This window comes from Folsomia candida, unplaced genomic scaffold, assembly GCF_002217175.1.
Source record: "Folsomia candida strain VU population unplaced genomic scaffold, ASM221717v1 Fcan01_Sc001, whole genome shotgun sequence".
NCBI classification, from domain to species: domain Eukaryota; kingdom Metazoa; phylum Arthropoda; class Collembola; order Entomobryomorpha; family Isotomidae; genus Folsomia; species Folsomia candida.
In genome coordinates this window covers 8615908-8636743 of record NW_019091193.1, presented here as the reverse complement: position 1 = coordinate 8636743, position 20836 = coordinate 8615908, and the positions used below count along the sequence as shown (strand labels likewise).

The following is a 20836-nucleotide window of genomic DNA, read 5'->3' as shown; positions in this document are numbered from 1 at the left end:
GACTAAATACATACATAAGCTAAGGACAAACACCTTCCCCTGACTGAGACCATTTTAGTCTAAATAGTGTGACATTTTATGGGAAGAGAGACAATGAAATTGCTCTTGTACAAATGTTTTCTCACTCGCACTTGGATTGAATTGTTGTTTTAATCGCAAATCACCGTAAAAGGTTTACACAATATAAATTTCACGATCAATGGCCACGATGATCCTTATTTTGTGCCAGAAGAATGACGCGAAATGTTTTTCATTCTACAAAAAAAAACTAGAAAATAAAAAAAAATGTGAAATATAAATAAAAATTGTCCATGCTTGCGGATATACTCCTACGAGTGAGATTAAGCAACACACATATGAAATAAACCGGCTTTCTGACACATCTCATGTTACAAGCGTGTAACATGTATTATTAAAAATTATTAGTATGTGAAAATGTTATGACATCATCCAAGTAATTGCAGTGAGTCCAGTTCGGCATCAAAAACAAGTCGTCAGATTTATTCTTGCTGGAGGGAGCAACTCATCAGTTTTATGACTTTGTCTCGACGCCCACTGTACCTGTGTACTATATTACACGGTGATTACCAGAACAGTGGGTGATTGGGTCACTATTTTGGTTCCAAGAAATGAATAGATGAGATCCAAATTTTTTCACATACTAGTTTGACTCATTATAGCCAAAATTGAACAATGCGAAAGTCCTGCGGTTTGGGGCAGGAATCGCAGATCAAGCATTCACATACGATTAGTCACACCATAAAATAAATACGCACTTGCTGCGAATCGTTAATTGTTTTTCAGTCCCATTGTGTCCTCCTGGACAACAAACGTTTATTTATTTAACCTAGCAAAGCCAAATTCTGACACAGGATACAAGCTATAAAGAAGATGGACAGGAAAGATGAAAAATGGAAGCTCTGCAAAATAATCTTGACTGAAGGAGTAAAAGAAGGCCACTCGTAAGTATTTGGTTGTTTATTGTGCTCAAACTTACAACCACCAGACCACCTTTCCCATTTTCTGCAGGTATGTATGGCTATAATATGAAATAAAGAATGAACCAAATTTCTTGATTTAACCTCAACTTGGCAGATGATGGATAAGAAGACATGTACAAATAATGTAAGAATATGTATAAGGAAGGCATGCATAATACCACCAAGATTTTGCACATAGACATTCCTGTTATTATTGCGTGTTGTTGCAAATTTGGGTGGGATAGGTTGGGTTACAACACCATCGTCTCATTACTCATCTCTCACTAACATAAGTATTTCTTCACACAAACTCACACAGCATAGCAGAAAATAAATGCATACATGTATGGGCGTACTAAAGCAGTGCAGTATATTATGTGTGATCCTTAATTGATGGACAGTTACGCATCATATTAATATCCAGGAATGGTCATTCTTCATTTGCTCATCCTTGACTAGGTCTTAAACCAAACATGATGAGGAGTGCACTCGTTTATTGCATTCCTTCCATGGAGGTTTGAACCTTTGGCGACGAGATAAAATGAGACGAGGTGATTATTTTTGATTGTTAGTAGTTATTACTCATCATCATCGTACATCATTCACAATACAGATCGACATACATGTCATCACCATCAGCTTTCTTGTACCTAATAATCACGTTGCACATCCGGGTAACTCGATATTGCGAAAATACATATTTTTCGTATCAGTTTTGATCACTATGTCCAAGATGAGGTCGACAAAGGGATTCGTCTTCTTGCCTCTAGTGGTGATGTGTTGTAGTTTTGTGACAAATTTTGAGTTGGCTTCCTCGCTCAGTATTCCAGTAGAAAGGGATAATTTACGCTTGAGGATTCTGGAGTTTGACAATGTTAGTGGAAAATTGGTGCAAGTTTTGACTAGCAGAAACTCTGACATAATTTACGGAGAAGATGTGGGTAAGACGAGTGTCATCGTGTTGGAGTGCAGAAGTGGCTATGGACCCGTTACACTTTCCTATAAGGGAGATGGGGTAATAATAGAATATGCATAATTTTGATTATGAAAATTTGTAAATTTACATATTATGTAATCGTAAAAGTACAAATTAGTGAAAAATATTGAACGTATAGATCATGAATATATTCTGCTCTTGAACAAAACAGGCCCCAGCATTCACAACGAATACAAACACAACACGAACATCTCATGGTTTATATTTTTGGAGTTTTCTAAGTTTCGAAAGGCCCCTGAGTGCTGAGGATAGTGGAAACTTTACATGCATATCGCCCAATAATGATCCAGGGATCCTTAACTCGGTCTACTTATATGTCCCAGGTGACAAAAATTAAAGCCAAGATTGGGATAATTACTTATTCGATTGGAATTTTACGTCACTCGTGCATATTTATGTGTAGATTCCTCAAGAGCTGTGTTTGTCCCAAGTCGGTTGGCGCAACGACTGGAATACCCTAAAGCAAATTATTTCCGAATACCTTGCAGCGTTGTTCACCCTGGAGCGAGAGTCACGTTGGAAAAATTGTCGAAAGTACGTCTGTATTCCGTCATGCAAATTTTGAACTGTCAGATTTATATGAAATATAACCAATCAATAATCCTTTCAGACATCATATGATGATAATGAAGCAAGTTCGCAAATTACGTATAGTCCAAAATCAGGATTCTACATTCCCATATCAATGGTCAACTCTGAAGGGTCTACGACTTTCGTGTGCAAGGCATCATTCAGGGGCAAAGAGGACGAAGCAGAGTACAAAATTTTCTCTCAAGAACCATCATCAAATTTTGGTTTGTCATACCTTTCCTGTATTAAATCATATGAACGATGATATGAATCTATATATACTATGTACATAAATTTAATTTATAGAAAGTGACGCGGAACAAATATTCCCTCCCACACCAACGCTTTCTACTCCAAACAACATTCGGCCCTCGTCCGGTCTGCGATCAGCCTGCACAAGTTCTACTTGCGGAAAATTTGCAGAATGCATCGTGATTGACTATGCGGCTCATTGTGTGTGTTATGAGAATCATACTGGCGATCCTTGGAAGATGTGTAACAAAATCAGTGAACATTTTCAACAATATGCTCAGGAAGATCCTTGCTCACCAAATCCATGTGGTCGAAACAATCCTTGCATCCCGGTTAACGGCCACCCTGTTTGTACATGTCAAGGGAATCATCAAGGATCGCCAACTATTTGCCAGCCAGCAGCTTCACAAGCAAGACCCACGACTGCTTCCCCTCATTGTACGAACAACAATGATTGTGCTTGGGATGCGTATTGCAACCAAAGAACTGGACTTTGCGAAAATGTCTGCAGCAACAATAGCACACCGTTCTGTGCCCAGAATTCAGAATGTCATTCTCTGAATCATAGTCCAGTGTGTAAATGTTTGCCAGGATTTAACGGCAATCCGTATTTTTCAAAAAATAGTCAAGGGTGCCTATCAGCATTCGGTCAGCCAAACAAACATCAACCAAATTGTAGCCCATCATTATGCGGACTTAATGCGCACTGCAAAATTGATCGTCACAGTCTCCGTGCAGTTTGCGTATGCCCAAAAGGTTTTACCGGAAATGCCTATAGGGCCTGTTCTCAGGTGAAACATCGTCCTGAACCCGTTCGACAACCAGAGATAATCAATAACCACACAACAACCAATGATGTAGATTTGCAGAAACATCTTTGCAATCGCACACGGTGTGGTTTCGGAGCAAAGTGTAGAATTCGTGGTCTTGATGTTCAATGTTTCTGTCCGTCTGGAACCCAAGGGAATCCAAATATCCGATGTGACCCTCATACTGACAAGATCGATGCGGTAAAAGCGTGTGATGGGTGTGGTCCAAACAGCGTTTGTACAGTAACTGGACGAAAAGTATTTTGTGAATGCTCACAAAACGCAACGGGAATTCCTCCAAATTGCATTCATGAGAAACGAGGCGGTGCCTCTGGATTTTGTCGCGACAACTTTGACTGTGCCGAAGATAACGTTTGTGATCGACGCAAATGTGTTAACCCATGTTCTTGGATGTGCAGTGAGACGGCCAACTGCGCTGTTTTGAATCACATTGTAAAATGCACGTGTCCCTTGGGCTACGAAGGAGATCCCAAGTTTGGTTGTCAAAGACTCGCCGTCCCAGACAATGAGCCCGAACATCCCTGCAAGCTTAATTGTGGGAGGAATACGGTCTGCAGGGCAGTAATGTTCAATGAGTTGGAGGAGTACAGAAACACATTGAGACAGAACAGACAGGAGGCTTTATACTTTGATATGATTCGAGCCAACGGAAACCTGCAAGCGAATGGGGTCTTTTCGGAATGTTTATGCAGAAAAGGGTACCAGGGGAACCCTTATTCTTTGTCTGGGTGCAATCCAAGAGGGGATGACGAGGGGGCCGAACATCCCGTGATTGTAATGGAGACAAATCCATGTGACCCAACTCCATGTATGCATAAACACATTTAATTCTGTCGACATGTTCAATACACCAAAAGCTAAATTAATATTGGCCTCCATTCTGTTACAGGTGGGAGTAACAGCTTCTGCAGAAGTTACAATGGAAAAGCATTTTGCAGTTGTGATTTTGATTCAACTGGTCAGCCACCAAAATGCAAACATCGATGCAAAGCGGATTCACACTGTATGTTTAACGAGTCTTGCATCGATGGTTTATGCCACCACGCCAGCGCTGTGAAACGACCACTCTGAAAATGTATTAATTAACGTATTATTACTTATTTACAAAAATGAAACAAACTACTTAAATATACGTATACTTGTACAGTGTTCAGTGCCAAACACAACAACTCCCAATCCACCATTTACGTAAACAAAATTATTGCAAATATACGAGACATTTCTTGTTTTATATAAATTGCAATTTGAAAAAATTCCGTTATCAGCACGTCAATCATAGACAATTCATCCAACATGCTAATTTACAACCGTATTAAGAGTCTCATGCATAATCCGTATCGGGAGTGGGATCATTAATAAGTTTTCTTATAAAGAAATCTGTGGGCGAAGCATTTCTCGGACATGAATATTCCTACATATGTACCACGTCTTCTCGTCATTAGTATGTTGTTGGGTCATTATATTGACGTTGTCTTTTGTCCCATACAACGTGTGCCATATTTTGCGCCTACACTTCATTATACATAAATTTCGCAATGAACTAGAGCAGAAATGTTACTTTACTGTTTAACATTTCAAAATTTGCAAAACTGCCAAAAGTTGTCTCTGATGGCAATGATAATAATCCCAGACATGTTTCGTGATTTCAAAAAAAATCATTAAACTCTTAAAGCAACAAAATTTTTTCGGGAATTTTCTTTTATGAACATATTCCACTTTTAAGGAACATATTATCGTAAAGCTTTATAGCATCATTAGTTGATCAATACAATTCAATCACTGACAACCAAATGTGGCTCAATGTTAGAGTTATGTAAATATGTACAATAACTTCAATGTTGACTGAACAATATGTTCTTCACTGTAGTCAACTTAAAGATGATGACTTAACACAACATCAGAAAATATTACATCCACAATTTAAAATTATTAAGCGATGAATTATAAGCAAATCTCGAGTTCTCACTCATTAATTCCAAGACTTATGTATGTATGCATGACCAGCCCAGAGAAAACCGCCCATCTTCTAAATATTTCTAAATTGGCCAACAACGCACATTCTTTGCATGATTGCTGACAAGTTGCAAAAATTCGTGCGGGTTGTAAATAATGACTAATTTCACGACATGAGAGAGCACTTTGAAATATGGTTTGGAATATAAAAAGGAAACAAACCGGTAAAAGGCGAACCACGGAAGACACGGACAAGAAATTATTCATTTAACTTTGCACCAAGCTACATAATGCAATAATAATAAGGAATGGAACCAGTTTGACAAGACGCTGCAAATGGAAGGGAAACAATCATATGAAAATGCAGTACATATGTAGTAAACTTCACCAGACTACTGGCAACAGCAACCGCAGTAGAAGAAGAGCTCTCATCATCGTCGCCGTAACAATGGACTGAATAATGGTCATTGTTGAGACGAGCAACAACTACTTTTTTCTTGAGCTGCTAATAATGTAAAATATTTGCAACCCTCTGCTGCTGCTGTCTGAAGAGTACGCAGCTACATTGTCCATGCAGACTTTATTCTATTGCTGCTACTTATTTCTAATGCTTGGTACCTCTGACAATAATATTTTTAACGAGATTTTCAAGTGGCGATTGAGCTTTGAGATATGGGAAGTTTCGTGGGGTTGAGAACCTCGGAGATTTTGACTCCAACATCTTCATCGGTTTCAACTATTTGTCAACTTGGCTTCCACAAGTTCACAAGACTTGATCATGTCGTCGCCGTCTTTTTCATTGACCATAAGCTTTATCATATTGATTCAAGTCATTTGCATTTCTCGAGGTGCGAATTTCAGAAATGAACTTCCTGTTATAAAAATCTTTGAAATTCGGGTGGTAACAGCTACCAAGTTGGAGGCAGGGGAAGAGGAACATGTAGTGGACAAATTGCCAAACTCTAATATCGTTGTTGGGGAAGATATTCAACCAAATAGTAAATTAATATTTGAATGTGACGCCCGGTACCCCGTGCAATGGGTTTACCAAGGGGATGGCATGCCAGAGTATTCCACAAATACGACACAAACGCAAAATTCGGGGGGAATAACCAGACCTGACAATTTGTTTGCTGCCTCTATTTCCTTGGGATTCCGACGCCCGATATCCAACCATGATTCCGGCCGTTACACATGCCGCAGTCTGCAGAATCCTGATCTTTCAGTTTTTTATAACCTTTATGTATCGGGTAATATAAATAAGTATTTATTTACTTGAAAATTGACGTCTAGTATGGAAAGTAAAACTCTTGAAATAATGCGTTTCAGACGGCAAACTATTCCTTAATCCAGAAGGTGAAATAATTTATTTCAAAAAGACTGACGCAACTGTAAGAATTCCATGCAGCGTCTCAAATCCGAAGGCAGCTGTATCATTGCAAAAATCAATAAACGTAATTATTTGTGTACTTTATGGTCTACTTGATTCCTGATTTGTTGATTTCCTTCAATTATCTAACATGCCATTTTATTTACGTACAGGGTTTGGTTACCTGCCCACTCAACGACTCGATCACTTACGACTCTTCGAAAGGCTTCGAACTCAAGGTTTCGAACCATTTTGACCCTGTAGGAACTTACGTTTGCACTGCCGGATTCAATAACACTTATCATGTTGTAAGATACACGTTAATCAGAGGTAAGATTTTTGTGCGCATCATATCCCGCTACGAATAGTTTAATAAATTTACTTGTGATGTTAATTGACAGAAAATGAGCCAATTTCAATTCAAATAAAGGAAACGTGTTCTAGAAACAGTGATTGTCAACCTAGTCACGCTTGCATTCAAAATAAGAATGGTGGATATACCTGCACTTCTCCGTGTGGGTCCGTCTGTGGTCGAAATACGCAGTGCGATGTGACCAATCATATTCCACGCTGTCATTGTTTGCCAGGTATTATATTATACGATAAGCTGTGTGTCAGATTTATAAAATAAGAAAGTTATGCCTTATCATAGGTCACACTGGGGACCCATACCATGCCTGTTATGTGAAAGTTAAACCTGAGAGCATTGAAAAAGATCCATGCACACCTACACCATGTACGCCCATAGTAAATGTGTCTTATGTGATATTTGTAATTTACAACTTTAAACAGTATAAATGAATATGCACAGGTGGGTTGAACACTGTTTGTGAAAGACATGGTGGCGTGGCTCGTTGCGTTTGTGCTCCAGGATTCCAAGGAGACCCGTATGTTCGGTGCCACAGTCACTATCAACAGCAACAAGTACAGCAGCAGCTCGACCCTTGCCATCCGAATCCATGTAAAGAAAGTTCAAATTTTAAATGTGCATGTCACAGAGTAGCATTATTTCTACTTAAAAAATGCTTATATTTAAATCAGGTGGCGCAAACAGCGTTTGTAATCAACGGAATGGTTTTACATCGTGCTCATGTCGTCCTGGGTACTACGGCCAGCCGCCATATTGTCGAGCAGAGTGCGAGGTCAACAGCCACTGTCCATCCGATCGAGCGTGCGTGCTTGGCAGATGTAAAAATCCTTGCGAAGGCGCCTGCGTCCACTTTCGTCGAACCGAGTGTCGCGTAATAAATCGGTCCCCTGTATGTGCAACCATCAATTGCGCCCCTGGATATTTCGGAAGGGACTGCCTCTCCGTGTACACAAAACAAGATGGCCAAATTAAAATCCATGAGCGAGTAGGAGCAGCAGCTTCGACAACAACGTCTGATCCAATAACTCCATGCAGCCCCTTTCCTTGCGGCTTGAATGCGGAGTGTGTTGTAAAGAAGGTAAACAACACGGTGCTCAACGTAACAAGCGAAATTGCGCTATGCCAATGTCCACCCAATTTGACTGGAAATTCCGACATCGAATGCTACCCAATTGATGAACAAGTTGGATCCTCTGAATCCAACGAAGACTCGGATGAAGAATCTGATAAACCAACAATAGTTACGACAGAAAAGACCACCACACCCAAGAGCACAAATATTTCTTATCAATGCACTCCCGAATGTGGAATCAATGCTAAATGTGTAGAGGGCAAAAACTCGTGTACCTGTCCGGCAAAGTTTCAAGGAAATCCATACATAAAATGTTACCCCATTAGCTGCACTACTGATGACAACTGCGATAATATAAATGCATCTTGCATTTCTGGAAAATGTGTTGAACAAGGTTTACCATTGGACACGATGAACATTACGACAACAAAACAGTGCGGAGTCAATGCAATTCACGTACTTGCCGATGGAAAATCGACTTGCATCTGCCCCACAAACTATACTGGAATTGCTACAATTGCTTGTCATCCAATAAGTAAGATTTGATGAACCAATACGAAATATTTTGTAATGAAATATGAAGAATAAATAATTTATGTGTAGAATTATAAATACGTACAATGACGTATCATAATTATTTTTGCATTAAATAGCGAAAGATTCTGAAAGCATCGCCGTCACCACTACAGCCGCCACAACAACAAGAACGATAGGCAAGACCCCTCTTGAATCAGAACCAGTCCATAATAAAGTCCAAGTTTGCAATAATTGCGGAAAAAATGCTAAATGTGTCTCGAGGGAGAACAACTCAACAATTTGCGAGTGTATCAGACCATTCGAAGGAAATCCAGAAATTGGATGCACGCTAAAATGTAAAGAAGATTCAGACTGCCCACGATCAATTGATTACTTGTGTCACAAAACAAGCAGCCAATGCGTTCACCCGTGTGACCCTGACTTTCAGGTTGATTTTGTCGAATGCGGGAGGAATGCGGTGTGCAAAGTTAAAGATAACGTTCCCATGTGCTATTGTCCTGAAAATTTCCCATTCGGCAGCCCCAACGTCCATTGTAAAGAGGTACGCAAATTTATTTACAACATGATACACTGCATGATAATTAACTATCCACATATGTGTGTCCTTTCAGAATGCAACAATGTCGGATAATCGCATGCCCAACAGGACTTGCATCGATGAAAAAAGATTTCAATGCGGACCAAACTCTGTTTGCAAAAGGTTTCATGATGACGAAAGATGTGTTTGTGCACCAGGTCATTTTGGCGATCCGACCACAAGTCTTGGCTGTAAACTTGGGCTTCAATGCTTAAAAAATAGCCAATGTAACACGGACGAGGAGTGTGCAAATGGAAAATGCTTTAATTTGTGCAGACACCGGAATATTTGTGGTCCGCTTGCAGGATGCAGAGCCGAGAATCATAAGACGACATGTATTTGTCACATTGGGACAGTCATGAACCCAAAGGGCGAATGTGAACCTGCGAAAGGAGCATTAGCGGAAAGGTTACTCTTTTTCAGGTCATTTGAAGATGTATAGTTTGGCTTTAAATAAATCTTGTAAGAATCCTACAGTCATTTACGAATAAATAAATCGACAAATGTAATTTTGTGGTACTCACAGTCCGAGTTATTTGTATCATACACGTCCATAGAATGTGGAACAAGTCATTGACAGTGCTTCAATTATACGAGAAAACCAGGAAAACCACTTTTGCTACTACAATATAATAATAAAACCATGCCTCACTGGCAAAAATGTTATGTAATAAAAACGCCAGTCGCTAAAAACATTGTGTTACATTGACTGAAACTCTGCAACTTTAGGTGCTAACGTAACATGCACTCAATTTCAAGTTCATTATTGCAAGGTTTTCCGACAGTTTGATCCTAAAAATGTTGATTAAATCAACCAAGTACTTCAATCCATTATTAAGCTCATCACACTGCCATGCTTTCAACCATGAATCTAAAGATACCTATGTATTTATGAAGCAATTACACAGGATGCTTACCGCTTCATATTACTGTAAAATGGAATCAAACTATTACAAAACTTCAAATGCGTAATAATGTAACTTGCCACTGTTTTACAAATTCACGGTGAATTTGTGCGATATTTAATTTTGGAAACAGGCAGAAACGAACATTCTGCAAAAAGTTTGACTGGGTTCCAAGTATTCGATAGATTTGCGATATGCATTGGTCAACCATAATTAAGAAAACACAGTGGATCTGGATCGTTTTTCTTCAGGTGCAGTTTGAAGGGATATCCAGCTTATCACCGTTGTGGGATTCTGTCACAACAAATGTTTACCAAGGTATAGACTGAAAGTAATAATACATACATAAGTAATTAAATTGAGAGATTGTATGCCAAAAATTGATTATTTATTGTTTACCAAGAATACGATGTACAAGAAGGAGACGATATTTTAACTGTTCGAGTAAACATGGGCGAATATAGTTCAACCGATTTGGTCGTGGGTGAAGATATTCGTAGAGATGCTCGTCTTATCTTGACTTGCATTGCTCACCATGGACCGGCAGAATGGTACATATTCAATATTCATAATATAATCACACTTAACCTAATAATGGACACCATCTAATTTAAGCATTATAATTTTATTACAGGGTCTACAGTGGCGATGGGGTAAAACTAGTGCATATGCATAAGATGCATAATCAACGCGAAAATTTTGTAGTAATGTTAATCTGTTGCCCATTTCAGAACCCAAATTATATCAGGAACACGACAACGGAGAACATCGGAAGTGATGGTAAGCGACTTCCCATGGAAGAAACGAACGGAGCGGCCAAGCGCTATATTGCGACATTGACGCTGGGTCAAACGGGGATCACGACGACGAAAGACACTGGAAGGTACAATTGCTTGACGGCCTCTCCTGAAACTGGGATGAAGTACAAAACCATCTCTGCCTATTATCATGTCTACGTCCCGGGTGGGTTTTCCCAATTTTAATGACTAACTTAATACACAATTATTAAAAGTAGCTGTATAACCTAAATATGTAACAATGAGGGTATTCATTATTTCTTCGTAACCTTAGTATTCTTCGTATCGTAAAATAACTTACCAAGCTTACGAGATTTTGTAAGCGTCGTAAGATTTTGCCATCGAAAATCGCGTTACTATGCATTTTTACGAAACCTGACCCTTTGTTTTATCTTCGTAAACTATTTTACGATACTACGGATACGAAGAAATAACGAATACCCTCAAAATATGAATTTTTTAGCCAAGCAGAAACTATTTATTCGTAAGCCAGAAGACGTGTATTACGATCTTAACAAATCCGCTGCTCGAATACCGTGTGGCGTTACCAATCCAAAGGCCTCCGTGACACTACAGAAGTTTGTGCAGGTAAATATAAAATTCATAAAATCATTCTGCCATTTTTTGCATAGAAAACTTTCTGCAAATATTTAACGTGCAGGGAAATCTCGAGTTTATTCCAAATGAGAGTATGCTGTACCATCCAATCTCTGGTTATTACCCAAAAAATGACATCCGAGGCACATATTTATGCACAGCAGCTTTCAACAACACGTTCGATTTTGTTTATTTTACGTTGGCCGCCAGCACTGGTACATACATTAAATACATACATACAGATGCAAGCTGAGGTGTTTTGAAATAAAATTATTCAGTGCTATTAATGATTACTGTAGATCAAAATACTAAGAAGTTTGGTAAAAGACCATCCAAGAAACCTTTTGGATATGTAAAACCAGAAGATTTAGAGTGGTTAATGTACCCGAGTAATACGCGATCGACCATAAAAACTACCAAACGTCCCAAACCTTCTCCGACAAGTTCAGTGAAAACGCCATACGTCCCATTCCATCTGCGTTACAGCACCACAACTTATGGACCCTTCCAAACTTTTTATACAGTTCAAACAACGACCCCAAAGTCACCCTACAACAAGTACAAAACTAGACCGACAGTGAAAACCAACCCGTTCAATTCAGAAAAATATCCTTCAGAACTATTCAATCTAAGGCCAGTTACAAAAGGGCCATATTCTCAAGAGATTGACGACCAACAGCAAGATGTTGGCCTTCCTTTCCCTGAAGATTTGATCTCATACAGACCTGTGTTGAACAATTTTAAAAACACACGCCCTTCTCACACTGCAAATCAAACTGCCTTCCAGATTTTTAATTCCAAGAAACCCACACCGCCCATAGTCGTTCAAACGACGCCTCGAACAATGCAAAGAAATACGAGGACGACGCCACGAAAATATCGACCATACACGATGCCAACAACACAAATGCCTATCGTAATTCCCGAAAGTGTTATCTGTTCACAATTTACCTGCGGAGTCAACGCCGTTTGTTTCGCCAGCATGATCTACAACCGCACAACCAAAGAATTGAATGCTGAACCTGGTTGCAAATGTGTAGAAAATCATTTAGGGAATCCGTACTTGAACTGCTATTTACCTAAAGTAGCGATGGACCCAAATTTGTTATTATTTAATCTCTCTGCATTCGGACGAAGTCCCCTTTTAGAAGAGGCAATTTACAGCACTAGTGAAAGTGAATCTGGCTCACAAACTGATAGTAGTGGTTCGAACGATGAAGAACATCATACGAATAATGGAAAAACAACTTCTGTTGACATAATTGACATGTGATGATGGGCCAACAAAATGCATGCACATATGTATTTAGATTGCACTTTACTTAAAACTATAACTCTATAAATAAAATTACATACTAAATATAAACGCACAGCTGTATTATATACATTTTACATATTATTTATACAAATTTAGGGAATATTAAGAGTATTAAGTATGACTACATAAATGATTTGTTCATTACATTTAAATTCATCTGTACATCTAATTTTAATAGCCCTTCCGACCTCTAAATCGCTGTCTAGCATCCAGCTAAAAAGATCAATGCAAAAACAACGATGACATCACCAATCGGAACCTCTTAAAATCATGAAAATAATGGAGTATATGTATGCTTACCAAGGACCTTTTGCACTCGAAAAATGTTTGGCGAAGTAGAACACAGTCATGAGGGACGGATCCGTCGGTCGCAGCCAAGCACTCTCTGGCCGACTTGTGATGCTGCAATTAATCAATTCATTCGTAATGTTAAATTTAAGACACACTGAATAGCAATTTTGTTGCGAAATTTACCACTTTGACACAGTCACTCTCTTGTAAACAAGCCTTTAATTCTTTTCTAAACAGTGAGCAATATTCAAAAGTTAGGTCAAAAGTCATGAAGCTTGGGTTAAAATTGTACAAGTATACCTGAGTCCAGCGCACGGTCTGTTATCATCTTGTTGTACCGTGTCCTCATACAACTGGGACATTTTCAGTCGCCAATCTTTAATAAATAAGTAGGTAAGTGTTATGTCACAGAACTTATGTGTACAATAAGATCAATGCATTACTTATTTTCTATTATATACGTAAATAACTATCATACCAGGCGTTCTAACCTCTCCTCCTGTTTCCGATGACATTTCAGCTTTTGGCAAGGCTATTTATTCCTTTTATGGCTGGATGAAATCACTTTTAAAAAATTAGCCGATGATTTCGATAATATTTTATTTTGCATTCAACTTGTGAGTGGAATTTGGTGCGAACAAAAGTCGACGAGCAGGGGTAAATAAATATGGATGCATAAAGTGAGAATACGGGGTAGAACAAGAAATTGAGACAAATTCGACATCGTCTCATCCGATAGTTTATAAGTGTAATCTAATCCACTTTACACTTAATTAATAATATCCATAGGCTTGGGTTAGACTAGCAAAATCATCATCTTTATGACATAAGACTTATATAATAATCCAGCTGCTGCTCAGTTATTCAGTCAAATTTTTGTAAAGCACATACATATGTATACATTTACCAATTAAATACATTTCACATTTCGTATTTAGTATGGCTAAATCAGCACAACAATCAAAAAAACTTGTAATCCCTGAAAACGAGATATTAGCATTTGCGATTGATCATGAAACACCAGTTTATTTGTATGATGAAGCTTTAATTAGATCAATTTGTAAAAAATTGAAAGCGTCGTTTAACTGGGCACCTGGCTTCAAAAATTACTTTGCCGTGAAGGCGACGCCAAACCCTTCAATTCTTGAAATTCTTAAGGATGAGGTATGCTTATTGAAATTATTGAAACTATAAAACTATTCAATTTGTAAAACTGTGAACTGTGAACTTTCCACTCCAAAAGGGGTTTGGAGTCGACTGTAGTTCCATGGCAGAGTTGATGTTGGCAGAATTGGTTGGATTTTCTGGAAATGATATTTTCTTTACATCGAATAATACTCCATTAGAGTAAGTAAGCCCCTTTTATGATTTAACGTTACTTACTGGTTCTCATATTTACACAGTGAGTACACAAAGGCCAAAGGACTTGGGGCAATAATTAACCTAGATGATGTGTCTCATGTCGAATTTATCCATGAAACCATCGGGCTTCCAGACCTATTATGCTTTAGGTGATTGGGGTATAAAATTTTCGTTGAATTTTTATGCAAATCAATTAATCTGATAAGCAAAATAATACTTTTTAGATACAATCCAGGACGGTCAAGGACTGGAAATGTCATCATAGGAGACCCAGAAAACTCCAAGTTTGGCATGACAAAAAATCAGATATTTGCAGCAATCGAGAAGTCACTGAATTTGGGAGTAAAAAAGTTTGCCCTGCATACCATGATTATATCTAATTGTTTGAATGAAAGTGAGATTTTCGCAAATGCAAAGATGATGTTTGATCTGGTTGTAGAGATCTTTGTACGTACAGATACAAAACATTTAGTAAATTATCTAATGATCCGCTACGTCATTACATAATTAAATTTTACAGGAGAAAACTGGAGTCAATGTAGAAACTGTAAATTGTGGTGGCGGTGAGTAGATAACTAATCTATGCAGACACTTGACTACTATTAAAATTTACATAGATGGACAATACTTGATGTTTTACTCTTTCTTTAGGGTTTGGAATTCCGTATAGACCGGAGGATCGGGATTTTGACCTTGATACCCTAAGTCGAAATATGCAAGAATATTTTAAGGGTTTGCTTACAAGAGACGGCGTTAAACCGTTTAATATTGTGTTTGAATGCGGACGTTACATAACTGGACCTGCAGGCATGCTCGTTACTCGAATTCTTCATCTCAAGAAAAGTTACAAAAATTTTATTGGTTTGTTTAAACACGTTTTTTGATACTACATACCATATCAGTTCGGACAGGATACTGCTAAAATTTACTGATAAAAATTTAGGAGTTGATGCTAATATGGCCAATTTGATGAGGCCAGCTCTGTACAATTCCTATCATCATATTGTTCACATTAAGGATCCCAACTACGGCATCATTAACAGCAAGCTGAAGAGGTCTTTATCTGAGCAATCACAAGACGGAGTTTACGATGTTGTGAGTTAATAAACATTCTAAACCTTAATGAACTCCCAAGATTTCATATTGGGCGCATATGTGTAGTATAATGTGTAAAAATTACTGTATGCATATGTGTACATAAAGTTTATGTCATAAACCTTGCAACTGAAATACAGGTCGGAAGTCTGTGCGAAAACAACGACAAACTTGCAATAGATCGGTTCATAGGACACAATGTAGAAATTGGAGATCTACTTGTAATTCTTGACGCTGGTGCTCATGGTCACTGCATGGGTTTCAACTACAATGGGAAACTACGATCAGCCGAATACCTTAAAACATCAAGTTCATCTGGTTCATTAATTGAAATAAGAAGACGTGAAACTTTAAATGACTATTTCTCCACTATAAACTACAAATGCAGCAAATAATTTTTTTATCAATATAATTTTTAAACTGAAAATAACTCTAATGTTTTTATTGTTTTTCTAATTCTCATGAATTTTCAAAAATATCTTTGCACTCCAGTAACATTTCCAGCTACGATAAATATTATTTGTATTTCATATATTTGCATGAATTTACACATAGATAAATAGATAATGATCATTATTTGTTCTGCGGCTTCAACTTAAAAATAAATTTCTGTATTCTATTTAATGCATATTGAAGGGCGCATATATACATATGTATGTACATATTATGGGTTTGTGCGTACCTTATTGTGCTAGTGCCAGATCAATAACCCAACCTACCGGAATCTTGACTTTGTTAACTCTCTTTGTGCCAAAACGGGATTTTATGCTAATTTAACATCAAGAAAATGATCATCACTTATTTCATTACAGATTTGTAGATGTTTAGAGGAGCATGCATTTGTGTATTTTTTTTAAAGAGATTTAACATTTTTATTTATCGCATTTACAGAATTTAAATAATAAATAATAACGACATTTATAATGTCGACACTTTCTAGCATTCCTGGATTTCTACCAATTTTAGAGTTAATTTCTACGCCTTTACCTGCATTTCTTATCACACTTTCATTGACCACGATACCATATTTTGTGATTAAACTGTCGGTCACTTCGCAATACTTGGATTTATTCCGCATGTTAAGTTCCAATCTAGAATCTCAACTTGGATACAACAGGAAACACAATTCTCTACAAAATGAGTTTGATTTCATCGTTGGTAAATAATAATAATTCTACCTTTTACATTTTTAATTGAAGAGTTAATTTAATTGGAGCTTGTTGTTTGACTGGTGTAAAGTTGGAGGTGGGTCAGCGGGTTCTGCTGTCGCTGCCAGATTATCAGAGCAGTATCAGGTTTTGCTAATTGAAGCAGGAGGTGACCCACACCCACTGACCTATGTTCCATTAATGGCAGAAGCATTAGTAAATCTTCCCATGATTGATTGGCAGTACACAACAGAACCTTTGAACAACTCTGGATTCGTTTGGCCAAATCAAGTGATTATAAATATGATTCGAAATGCATGCACATGTTCCATACATACAAGGTTTTTATAACTTGGGAGGTAATTTGGAGGATTAATTTGATGTTACTACAATAACCGTAGTGTTGTAGTACTGCCATTCCAAGTGAAAAACCTTGTACATATGTATGTATTATGTACTTACTATTAGATATTAAATACTCAACATATACTAACTTAATGTTTGATGTGTAGAAAATGTCATGGCCGAGGGGAAAATCACTGGGTGGAAGCAGTAACAGCAACAACATGATTTATATGCGGGGAAATCCAGAAGACTTTAACAATTGGGCCAGATACACTGGAGATGAAAGATGGTCGTATGCAAACGTAGAACCAATCTTTAAGCGTATGGAAGACTATGATGGACATTGGAAGGGAAGCTGTATGTAAATAAATTTTCATGAAATGTGTAGATACATATACAAATTATTAAGTTTTTTTAAAAATTAGCACACCACGGCGAAGGGGGTCCCCTGCGTATCGAAAAATCTAATTATGACCCTTCTGCAAGCTATTGGTTGAAAGCTGGGAAAGAGCTGGGAAAACGTGTTCTGGACCAGAATGCTTTCCAAAGTGAAGGTAACAACATGTGAAGCGAAATGACAAATATGTGTGTATATAATGGTATGATCTATGTACATTACATACACATGTATTTTTGCACATTTTAAGGATTTTCGCCATTAGATGTTACACAGAAAGGGGGTGCTCGTTTCAGCACCTTTCGAGGTTACATTGAACCAAATTTCAACAACCCCAATCTGACAATTCATCGATACTCGATTGCAACAAAGGTAAGTATTTACTATGCCACATATTTAAATATTACGTTTCTTATATATATTTAGATTCAATCGTGATAAATGTATGTACCCATATAGATTCATTTTGACAGTGGGATGAAGGCAATTGGGGTGACATATTATCGACATGCAAATAAAAAGTATGCATCGGCAAAAAATGAAATAATAATTTCCTGTGGGGCAATTAACTCTCCAAAACTTTTGTTACTCTCTGGTATTGGTCCAAAAGAACAATTGGACTCCTTCAATGTAAGACCGCACATGGTGCAAACAATATTGTAGCATAATTATGATTTAATGCATTTATTCTATATCTATAGATTAATACCCTCGTGAATTTGAAAGTTGGAGAGAATCTACAAGATCATGTTTTGGGCATGGCTGGGCCATTTCTACTTGGAAAAAATGTGTCGTTCTTAAGATTTCGAGATTTGACTCCAATTGCAGCCACAGAATATTTAGCCCTTGGGAAAGGTTGGCTAGGAATTGATGCATACATTTTTTTTTAAAATACACACATTTAGAGAATGGGCAGGTACAAATTTATTTTCATATTAATTAACAGGCCCGTTATCCTCCCCGAGTGGAATTTCTGCAACTGGATTAATTTCTTCTCAACAAAACGACAATAAAAACTGGCCGGACATATTAATGATGCATGTTGCGAGAGGAATTGATAAAAATATGGGGAAGGAACTGGAGCAGGTTTTGGGAATGAAATTAAATAGTGGGCTGTCAAAATTTTTTGAATACAACGCAATGAATGATTCGAATTTCGTATTTGTGGCTGTGGGGAGACCAAAAAGTCGCGGATACATAAAGTTAGCCAGTAACGACCCATTTGTGAAACCACTAATTAATCCCAATTACTTTTCTGATGAGGGTGGCGCAGACTTGGACGTTCTTATTCAAGGTATAAATTTGCTTGACCCAATGTACACAATTGTGAACCTTTTATGAAGAATACATTACTAATGCATTACAAACATATGTATTCGCATAATTTGATTTTAGGAATCCAGTTTGCTGTCAAAGTGTATGAAAATACAACAGCATTTAAGGAACTTGGAGCCAGATTAGCTCCGAATCATTTTCCTGGCTGTGAAGACCACGCCATGAAAAGTCGTTCTTACTGGGAATGTTTTATTCGACAAAACCCTCACACCATGTTCCATCCAAGTGGAACCTGCAAAATGGGGCCACTTGATCATCCTGATTCTGTTGTCGATTCTGAACTGCGGTAAGCATATTACTTGGGGTTTTGTTCATGGTATACTGAACACTGAATGCGATCTATTATTTACGCAATTTTTTAAAATATTAATTTACTACTCAGGGTAATTGGGACTAAAGGGCTTCGAGTCGCTGATTCCAGTATTATGCCCTTCATATGCAATGCAAACCTAAATTCTCCCACAATTATGATTGGAGAGATGTGTGCAGATCTTGTGAAAAACGATTGGCCTAACATCACACCGGAGAAAAATGTAACAATAACTGTGTGAAATATATGTGTCCATCTGTTACACATATGCAAAGTTTTATTTTATGTAATTATTTATTGAAAACATAACAAGAGCTATTTATTTTAATACTATATAACCGTTGTAAAATAGTTTTGAACAAATAAAACTAATTATTATTTCTGTAACATTCTGAACTTCCAAACTTGCGACACTGGATAACTTGGGTCACAGTCGTGTTCATCAACTTGCTTGTGTAATCCCATGTTCGTCAAACATAAGCCAGATTCCGGATTTTGAATTTGGTAACGCTGCGTGGTTATAATGTTAACCTTCCATTGTCGTTTGTACGTGTAGACGTTCTTTGTGAACTGATATGTTACAACATTCGTCGTCGTGTTGTGGATTAATGGTGTAAAATGATATCTCCCAATTGATTGAAAATCTTCCACTATCCATTTCTGAATTTCTGAATTTTTCCATTTTTCCACAGTCACCATTTTATACGTGCTGTGCGGACTTTCACTGAGGGTTAGTGCCTAATAATGAGCAAATAAGAATCAATACAAGCTAATTGCACTTTATTAAACGATTTAAAATTTACTAGATACTTACCCCGTCGTCTCTCATACTATTAATTGAGTACAATGAATCTCGCAAAAATTGATCTTATGAAAAAAATAGAAAATTTCACTATAATTCCACTTTTGATATTTATTGTCGTTATATAATACGACATTTTTCTTACAATTATGCATGTGCACTTACCCATTCCAGCATTTGCCAAACTTGCAAATATCAGGAAAATGCAGACTGTGAGAGACGTCATTCTGTGTTACCCAATCAATCCCCTGTGCTGAACAATGAACAAGGTGAGACAACGGCAAAAGCAAAGTGACGGTCAGACAAGGAGTTGTAACGCTTTTAATAGCTTTCAAATTTGCACTTGTTCTTAAAAGGGGTCAAGGCTGAAGGCAAGCTGGCAACGTACTTTTAATTATCATGGTTGTGGCATTATTTGATGACGTTGTCACTGGTCACTGACGTGACGGAAGGTCCTCATCTTATCGTTAATCATTCATAATCTTAGGCAGTGATTTAATGCATATAATTTACAACTCGGCTAACAAAGAACCAGCCAAATATCTAACTGCATACATATGTATGTACATATAACTATGAAAAAGTGTGCATGTACATATGTATGTGTAGCAAAACTATTAGTACCAA

The 20836-nt window shown here is 37.6% G+C and overlaps 7 protein-coding genes across 8 annotated transcripts; 5 read left to right on the top strand and 2 right to left on the bottom strand.

Annotated features, from left to right (window-relative positions):
- Nucleotides 1-714: 714 nt before the first annotated feature.
- LOC110863230 (protein jagged-1a) lies at nucleotides 715-4882 on the top strand. 2 transcript variants are annotated; one of them, XM_022112485.2, is made up of 7 exons: nucleotides 715-1995; nucleotides 2129-2300; nucleotides 2381-2511; nucleotides 2588-2771; nucleotides 2854-4437; nucleotides 4519-4704; nucleotides 4777-4882. In XM_022112485.2, exons 1-6 carry the CDS (start codon nucleotides 1705-1707, stop codon nucleotides 4698-4700), a joined length of 2544 nt encoding a protein of 847 aa, XP_021968177.2. In that variant the 5' UTR covers nucleotides 715-1704; the 3' UTR covers nucleotides 4701-4704; nucleotides 4777-4882. The 2 variants fall into 2 exon arrangements, with proteins under 2 accessions (XP_021968177.2, XP_021968176.2); XM_022112484.2 differs by having other exon boundaries at nucleotides 716-1995; nucleotides 4519-4882.
- Nucleotides 4883-6269: 1387 nt separating this feature from the next.
- LOC110863472 (neurogenic locus Notch protein) lies at nucleotides 6270-10016 on the top strand. The gene is made up of 9 exons (XM_022112792.2): nucleotides 6270-6832; nucleotides 6912-7036; nucleotides 7125-7281; nucleotides 7353-7538; nucleotides 7604-7687; nucleotides 7763-7912; nucleotides 7993-8928; nucleotides 9047-9471; nucleotides 9542-10016. Exons 1-9 carry the CDS (start codon nucleotides 6361-6363, stop codon nucleotides 9947-9949), a joined length of 2943 nt encoding a protein of 980 aa, XP_021968484.1. The 5' UTR covers nucleotides 6270-6360; the 3' UTR covers nucleotides 9950-10016.
- Nucleotides 10017-10402: 386 nt separating this feature from the next.
- On the top strand, nucleotides 10403-13175 carry LOC118437537. The gene is made up of 7 exons (XM_035856618.1): nucleotides 10403-10730; nucleotides 10816-10963; nucleotides 11047-11065; nucleotides 11144-11375; nucleotides 11673-11797; nucleotides 11871-12021; nucleotides 12106-13175. Exons 1-7 carry the CDS (start codon nucleotides 10607-10609, stop codon nucleotides 13077-13079), a joined length of 1773 nt encoding a protein of 590 aa, XP_035712511.1. The 5' UTR covers nucleotides 10403-10606; the 3' UTR covers nucleotides 13080-13175.
- Nucleotides 13167-14060, bottom strand: LOC110861361 (cytochrome c oxidase assembly factor 5). Its single transcript, XM_022110469.2, has 5 exons — nucleotides 13894-14060; nucleotides 13716-13791; nucleotides 13599-13644; nucleotides 13425-13526; nucleotides 13167-13337 (listed from the first exon to the last, which is right to left on the bottom strand). The coding sequence occupies exons 1-5, from the start codon at nucleotides 13928-13930 to the stop codon at nucleotides 13296-13298; spliced, it is 303 nt and encodes a 100-aa protein (XP_021966161.1). The 5' UTR covers nucleotides 13931-14060; the 3' UTR covers nucleotides 13167-13295.
- A 116-nt stretch (nucleotides 14061-14176) lies between these two features.
- LOC110863081 (protein TabA) lies at nucleotides 14177-16497 on the top strand. Its single transcript, XM_022112314.2, has 8 exons — nucleotides 14177-14579; nucleotides 14659-14762; nucleotides 14819-14926; nucleotides 15002-15224; nucleotides 15298-15340; nucleotides 15429-15638; nucleotides 15721-15872; nucleotides 16013-16497. Exons 1-8 carry the CDS (start codon nucleotides 14355-14357, stop codon nucleotides 16265-16267), a joined length of 1320 nt encoding a protein of 439 aa, XP_021968006.1. The 5' UTR covers nucleotides 14177-14354; the 3' UTR covers nucleotides 16268-16497.
- Nucleotides 16498-16634: 137 nt separating this feature from the next.
- LOC110855343 (glucose dehydrogenase [FAD, quinone]) lies at nucleotides 16635-19745 on the top strand. Its single transcript, XM_022103778.2, has 10 exons — nucleotides 16635-17030; nucleotides 17112-17311; nucleotides 17533-17722; nucleotides 17791-17919; nucleotides 18013-18134; nucleotides 18222-18392; nucleotides 18464-18617; nucleotides 18709-19056; nucleotides 19158-19383; nucleotides 19480-19745. Exons 1-10 carry the CDS (start codon nucleotides 16796-16798, stop codon nucleotides 19646-19648), a joined length of 1944 nt encoding a protein of 647 aa, XP_021959470.2. The 5' UTR covers nucleotides 16635-16795; the 3' UTR covers nucleotides 19649-19745.
- On the bottom strand, nucleotides 19683-20531 carry LOC110855355. Its single transcript, XM_022103787.2, has 3 exons — nucleotides 20375-20531; nucleotides 20222-20274; nucleotides 19683-20145 (listed from the first exon to the last, which is right to left on the bottom strand). Exons 1-3 carry the CDS (start codon nucleotides 20433-20435, stop codon nucleotides 19783-19785), a joined length of 477 nt encoding a protein of 158 aa, XP_021959479.1. The 5' UTR covers nucleotides 20436-20531; the 3' UTR covers nucleotides 19683-19782.
- Between the last annotated feature and the right edge of the window lie 305 nt (nucleotides 20532-20836).

What these genes read in the sequence shown, in the direction of transcription:
- LOC110863081 (XM_022112314.2), top strand. Translation starts at nt 14,355, where the DNA reads ATGGCTAAATCAGCACAACAATCAAAAAAACTTGTAATCCCTGAAAAC. An exon ending in TCGAATAATACTCCATTAGA is followed by an intron (nt 14,763 to 14,818) that starts GTAAGTAAGCCC and finishes ATATTTACACAG; the next exon opens with TGAGTACACAAAGGCCAAAG. An exon ending in AAGACGGAGTTTACGATGTT is followed by an intron (nt 15,873 to 16,012) that starts GTGAGTTAATAA and finishes ACTGAAATACAG; the next exon opens with GTCGGAAGTCTGTGCGAAAA.
- LOC110861361 (XM_022110469.2), bottom strand. Translation starts at nt 13,930, where the DNA reads ATGTCATCGGAAACAGGAGGAGAGGTTAGAACGCCTG. An exon ending in AGGAGAGGTTAGAACGCCTG is followed by an intron (nt 13,792 to 13,893) that starts GTATGATAGTTA and finishes TATTTATTAAAG; the next exon opens with ATTGGCGACTGAAAATGTCC. An exon ending in AGACCGTGCGCTGGACTCAG is followed by an intron (nt 13,645 to 13,715) that starts GTATACTTGTAC and finishes CTCACTGTTTAG; the next exon opens with AAAAGAATTAAAGGCTTGTT.
- LOC118437537 (XM_035856618.1), top strand. Translation starts at nt 10,607, where the DNA reads ATGCATTGGTCAACCATAATTAAGAAAACACAGTGGATCTGGATCGTT. An exon ending in CACAACAAATGTTTACCAAG is followed by an intron (nt 10,731 to 10,815) that starts GTATAGACTGAA and finishes TTGTTTACCAAG; the next exon opens with AATACGATGTACAAGAAGGA. An exon ending in TTATCATGTCTACGTCCCGG is followed by an intron (nt 11,376 to 11,672) that starts GTGGGTTTTCCC and finishes TGAATTTTTTAG; the next exon opens with CCAAGCAGAAACTATTTATT.
- LOC110855355 (XM_022103787.2), bottom strand. Translation starts at nt 20,435, where the DNA reads ATGACGTCTCTCACAGTCTGCATTTTCCTGATATTTGCAAGTTTGGCA. An exon ending in TTTGGCAAATGCTGGAATGG is followed by an intron (nt 20,275 to 20,374) that starts GTAAGTGCACAT and finishes TTTTTTCATAAG; the next exon opens with ATCAATTTTTGCGAGATTCA. An exon ending in ATAGTATGAGAGACGACGGG is followed by an intron (nt 20,146 to 20,221) that starts GTAAGTATCTAG and finishes GCTCATTATTAG; the next exon opens with GCACTAACCCTCAGTGAAAG.
- LOC110855343 (XM_022103778.2), top strand. Translation starts at nt 16,796, where the DNA reads ATGTCGACACTTTCTAGCATTCCTGGATTTCTACCAATTTTAGAGTTA. An exon ending in TGGACATTGGAAGGGAAGCT is followed by an intron (nt 17,723 to 17,790) that starts GTATGTAAATAA and finishes TTTAAAAATTAG; the next exon opens with CACACCACGGCGAAGGGGGT. An exon ending in GATACTCGATTGCAACAAAG is followed by an intron (nt 18,135 to 18,221) that starts GTAAGTATTTAC and finishes GTACCCATATAG; the next exon opens with ATTCATTTTGACAGTGGGAT.
- LOC110863472 (XM_022112792.2), top strand. Translation starts at nt 6,361, where the DNA reads ATGTCGTCGCCGTCTTTTTCATTGACCATAAGCTTTATCATATTGATT. An exon ending in CATTGCAAAAATCAATAAAC is followed by an intron (nt 7,037 to 7,124) that starts GTAATTATTTGT and finishes ATTTACGTACAG; the next exon opens with GGTTTGGTTACCTGCCCACT. An exon ending in AAGATACACGTTAATCAGAG is followed by an intron (nt 7,282 to 7,352) that starts GTAAGATTTTTG and finishes GTTAATTGACAG; the next exon opens with AAAATGAGCCAATTTCAATT.
- LOC110863230 (XM_022112485.2), top strand. Translation starts at nt 1,705, where the DNA reads ATGTCCAAGATGAGGTCGACAAAGGGATTCGTCTTCTTGCCTCTAGTG. An exon ending in AGAACCATCATCAAATTTTG is followed by an intron (nt 2,772 to 2,853) that starts GTTTGTCATACC and finishes TTTAATTTATAG; the next exon opens with AAAGTGACGCGGAACAAATA. An exon ending in TCCATGTGACCCAACTCCAT is followed by an intron (nt 4,438 to 4,518) that starts GTATGCATAAAC and finishes ATTCTGTTACAG; the next exon opens with GTGGGAGTAACAGCTTCTGC.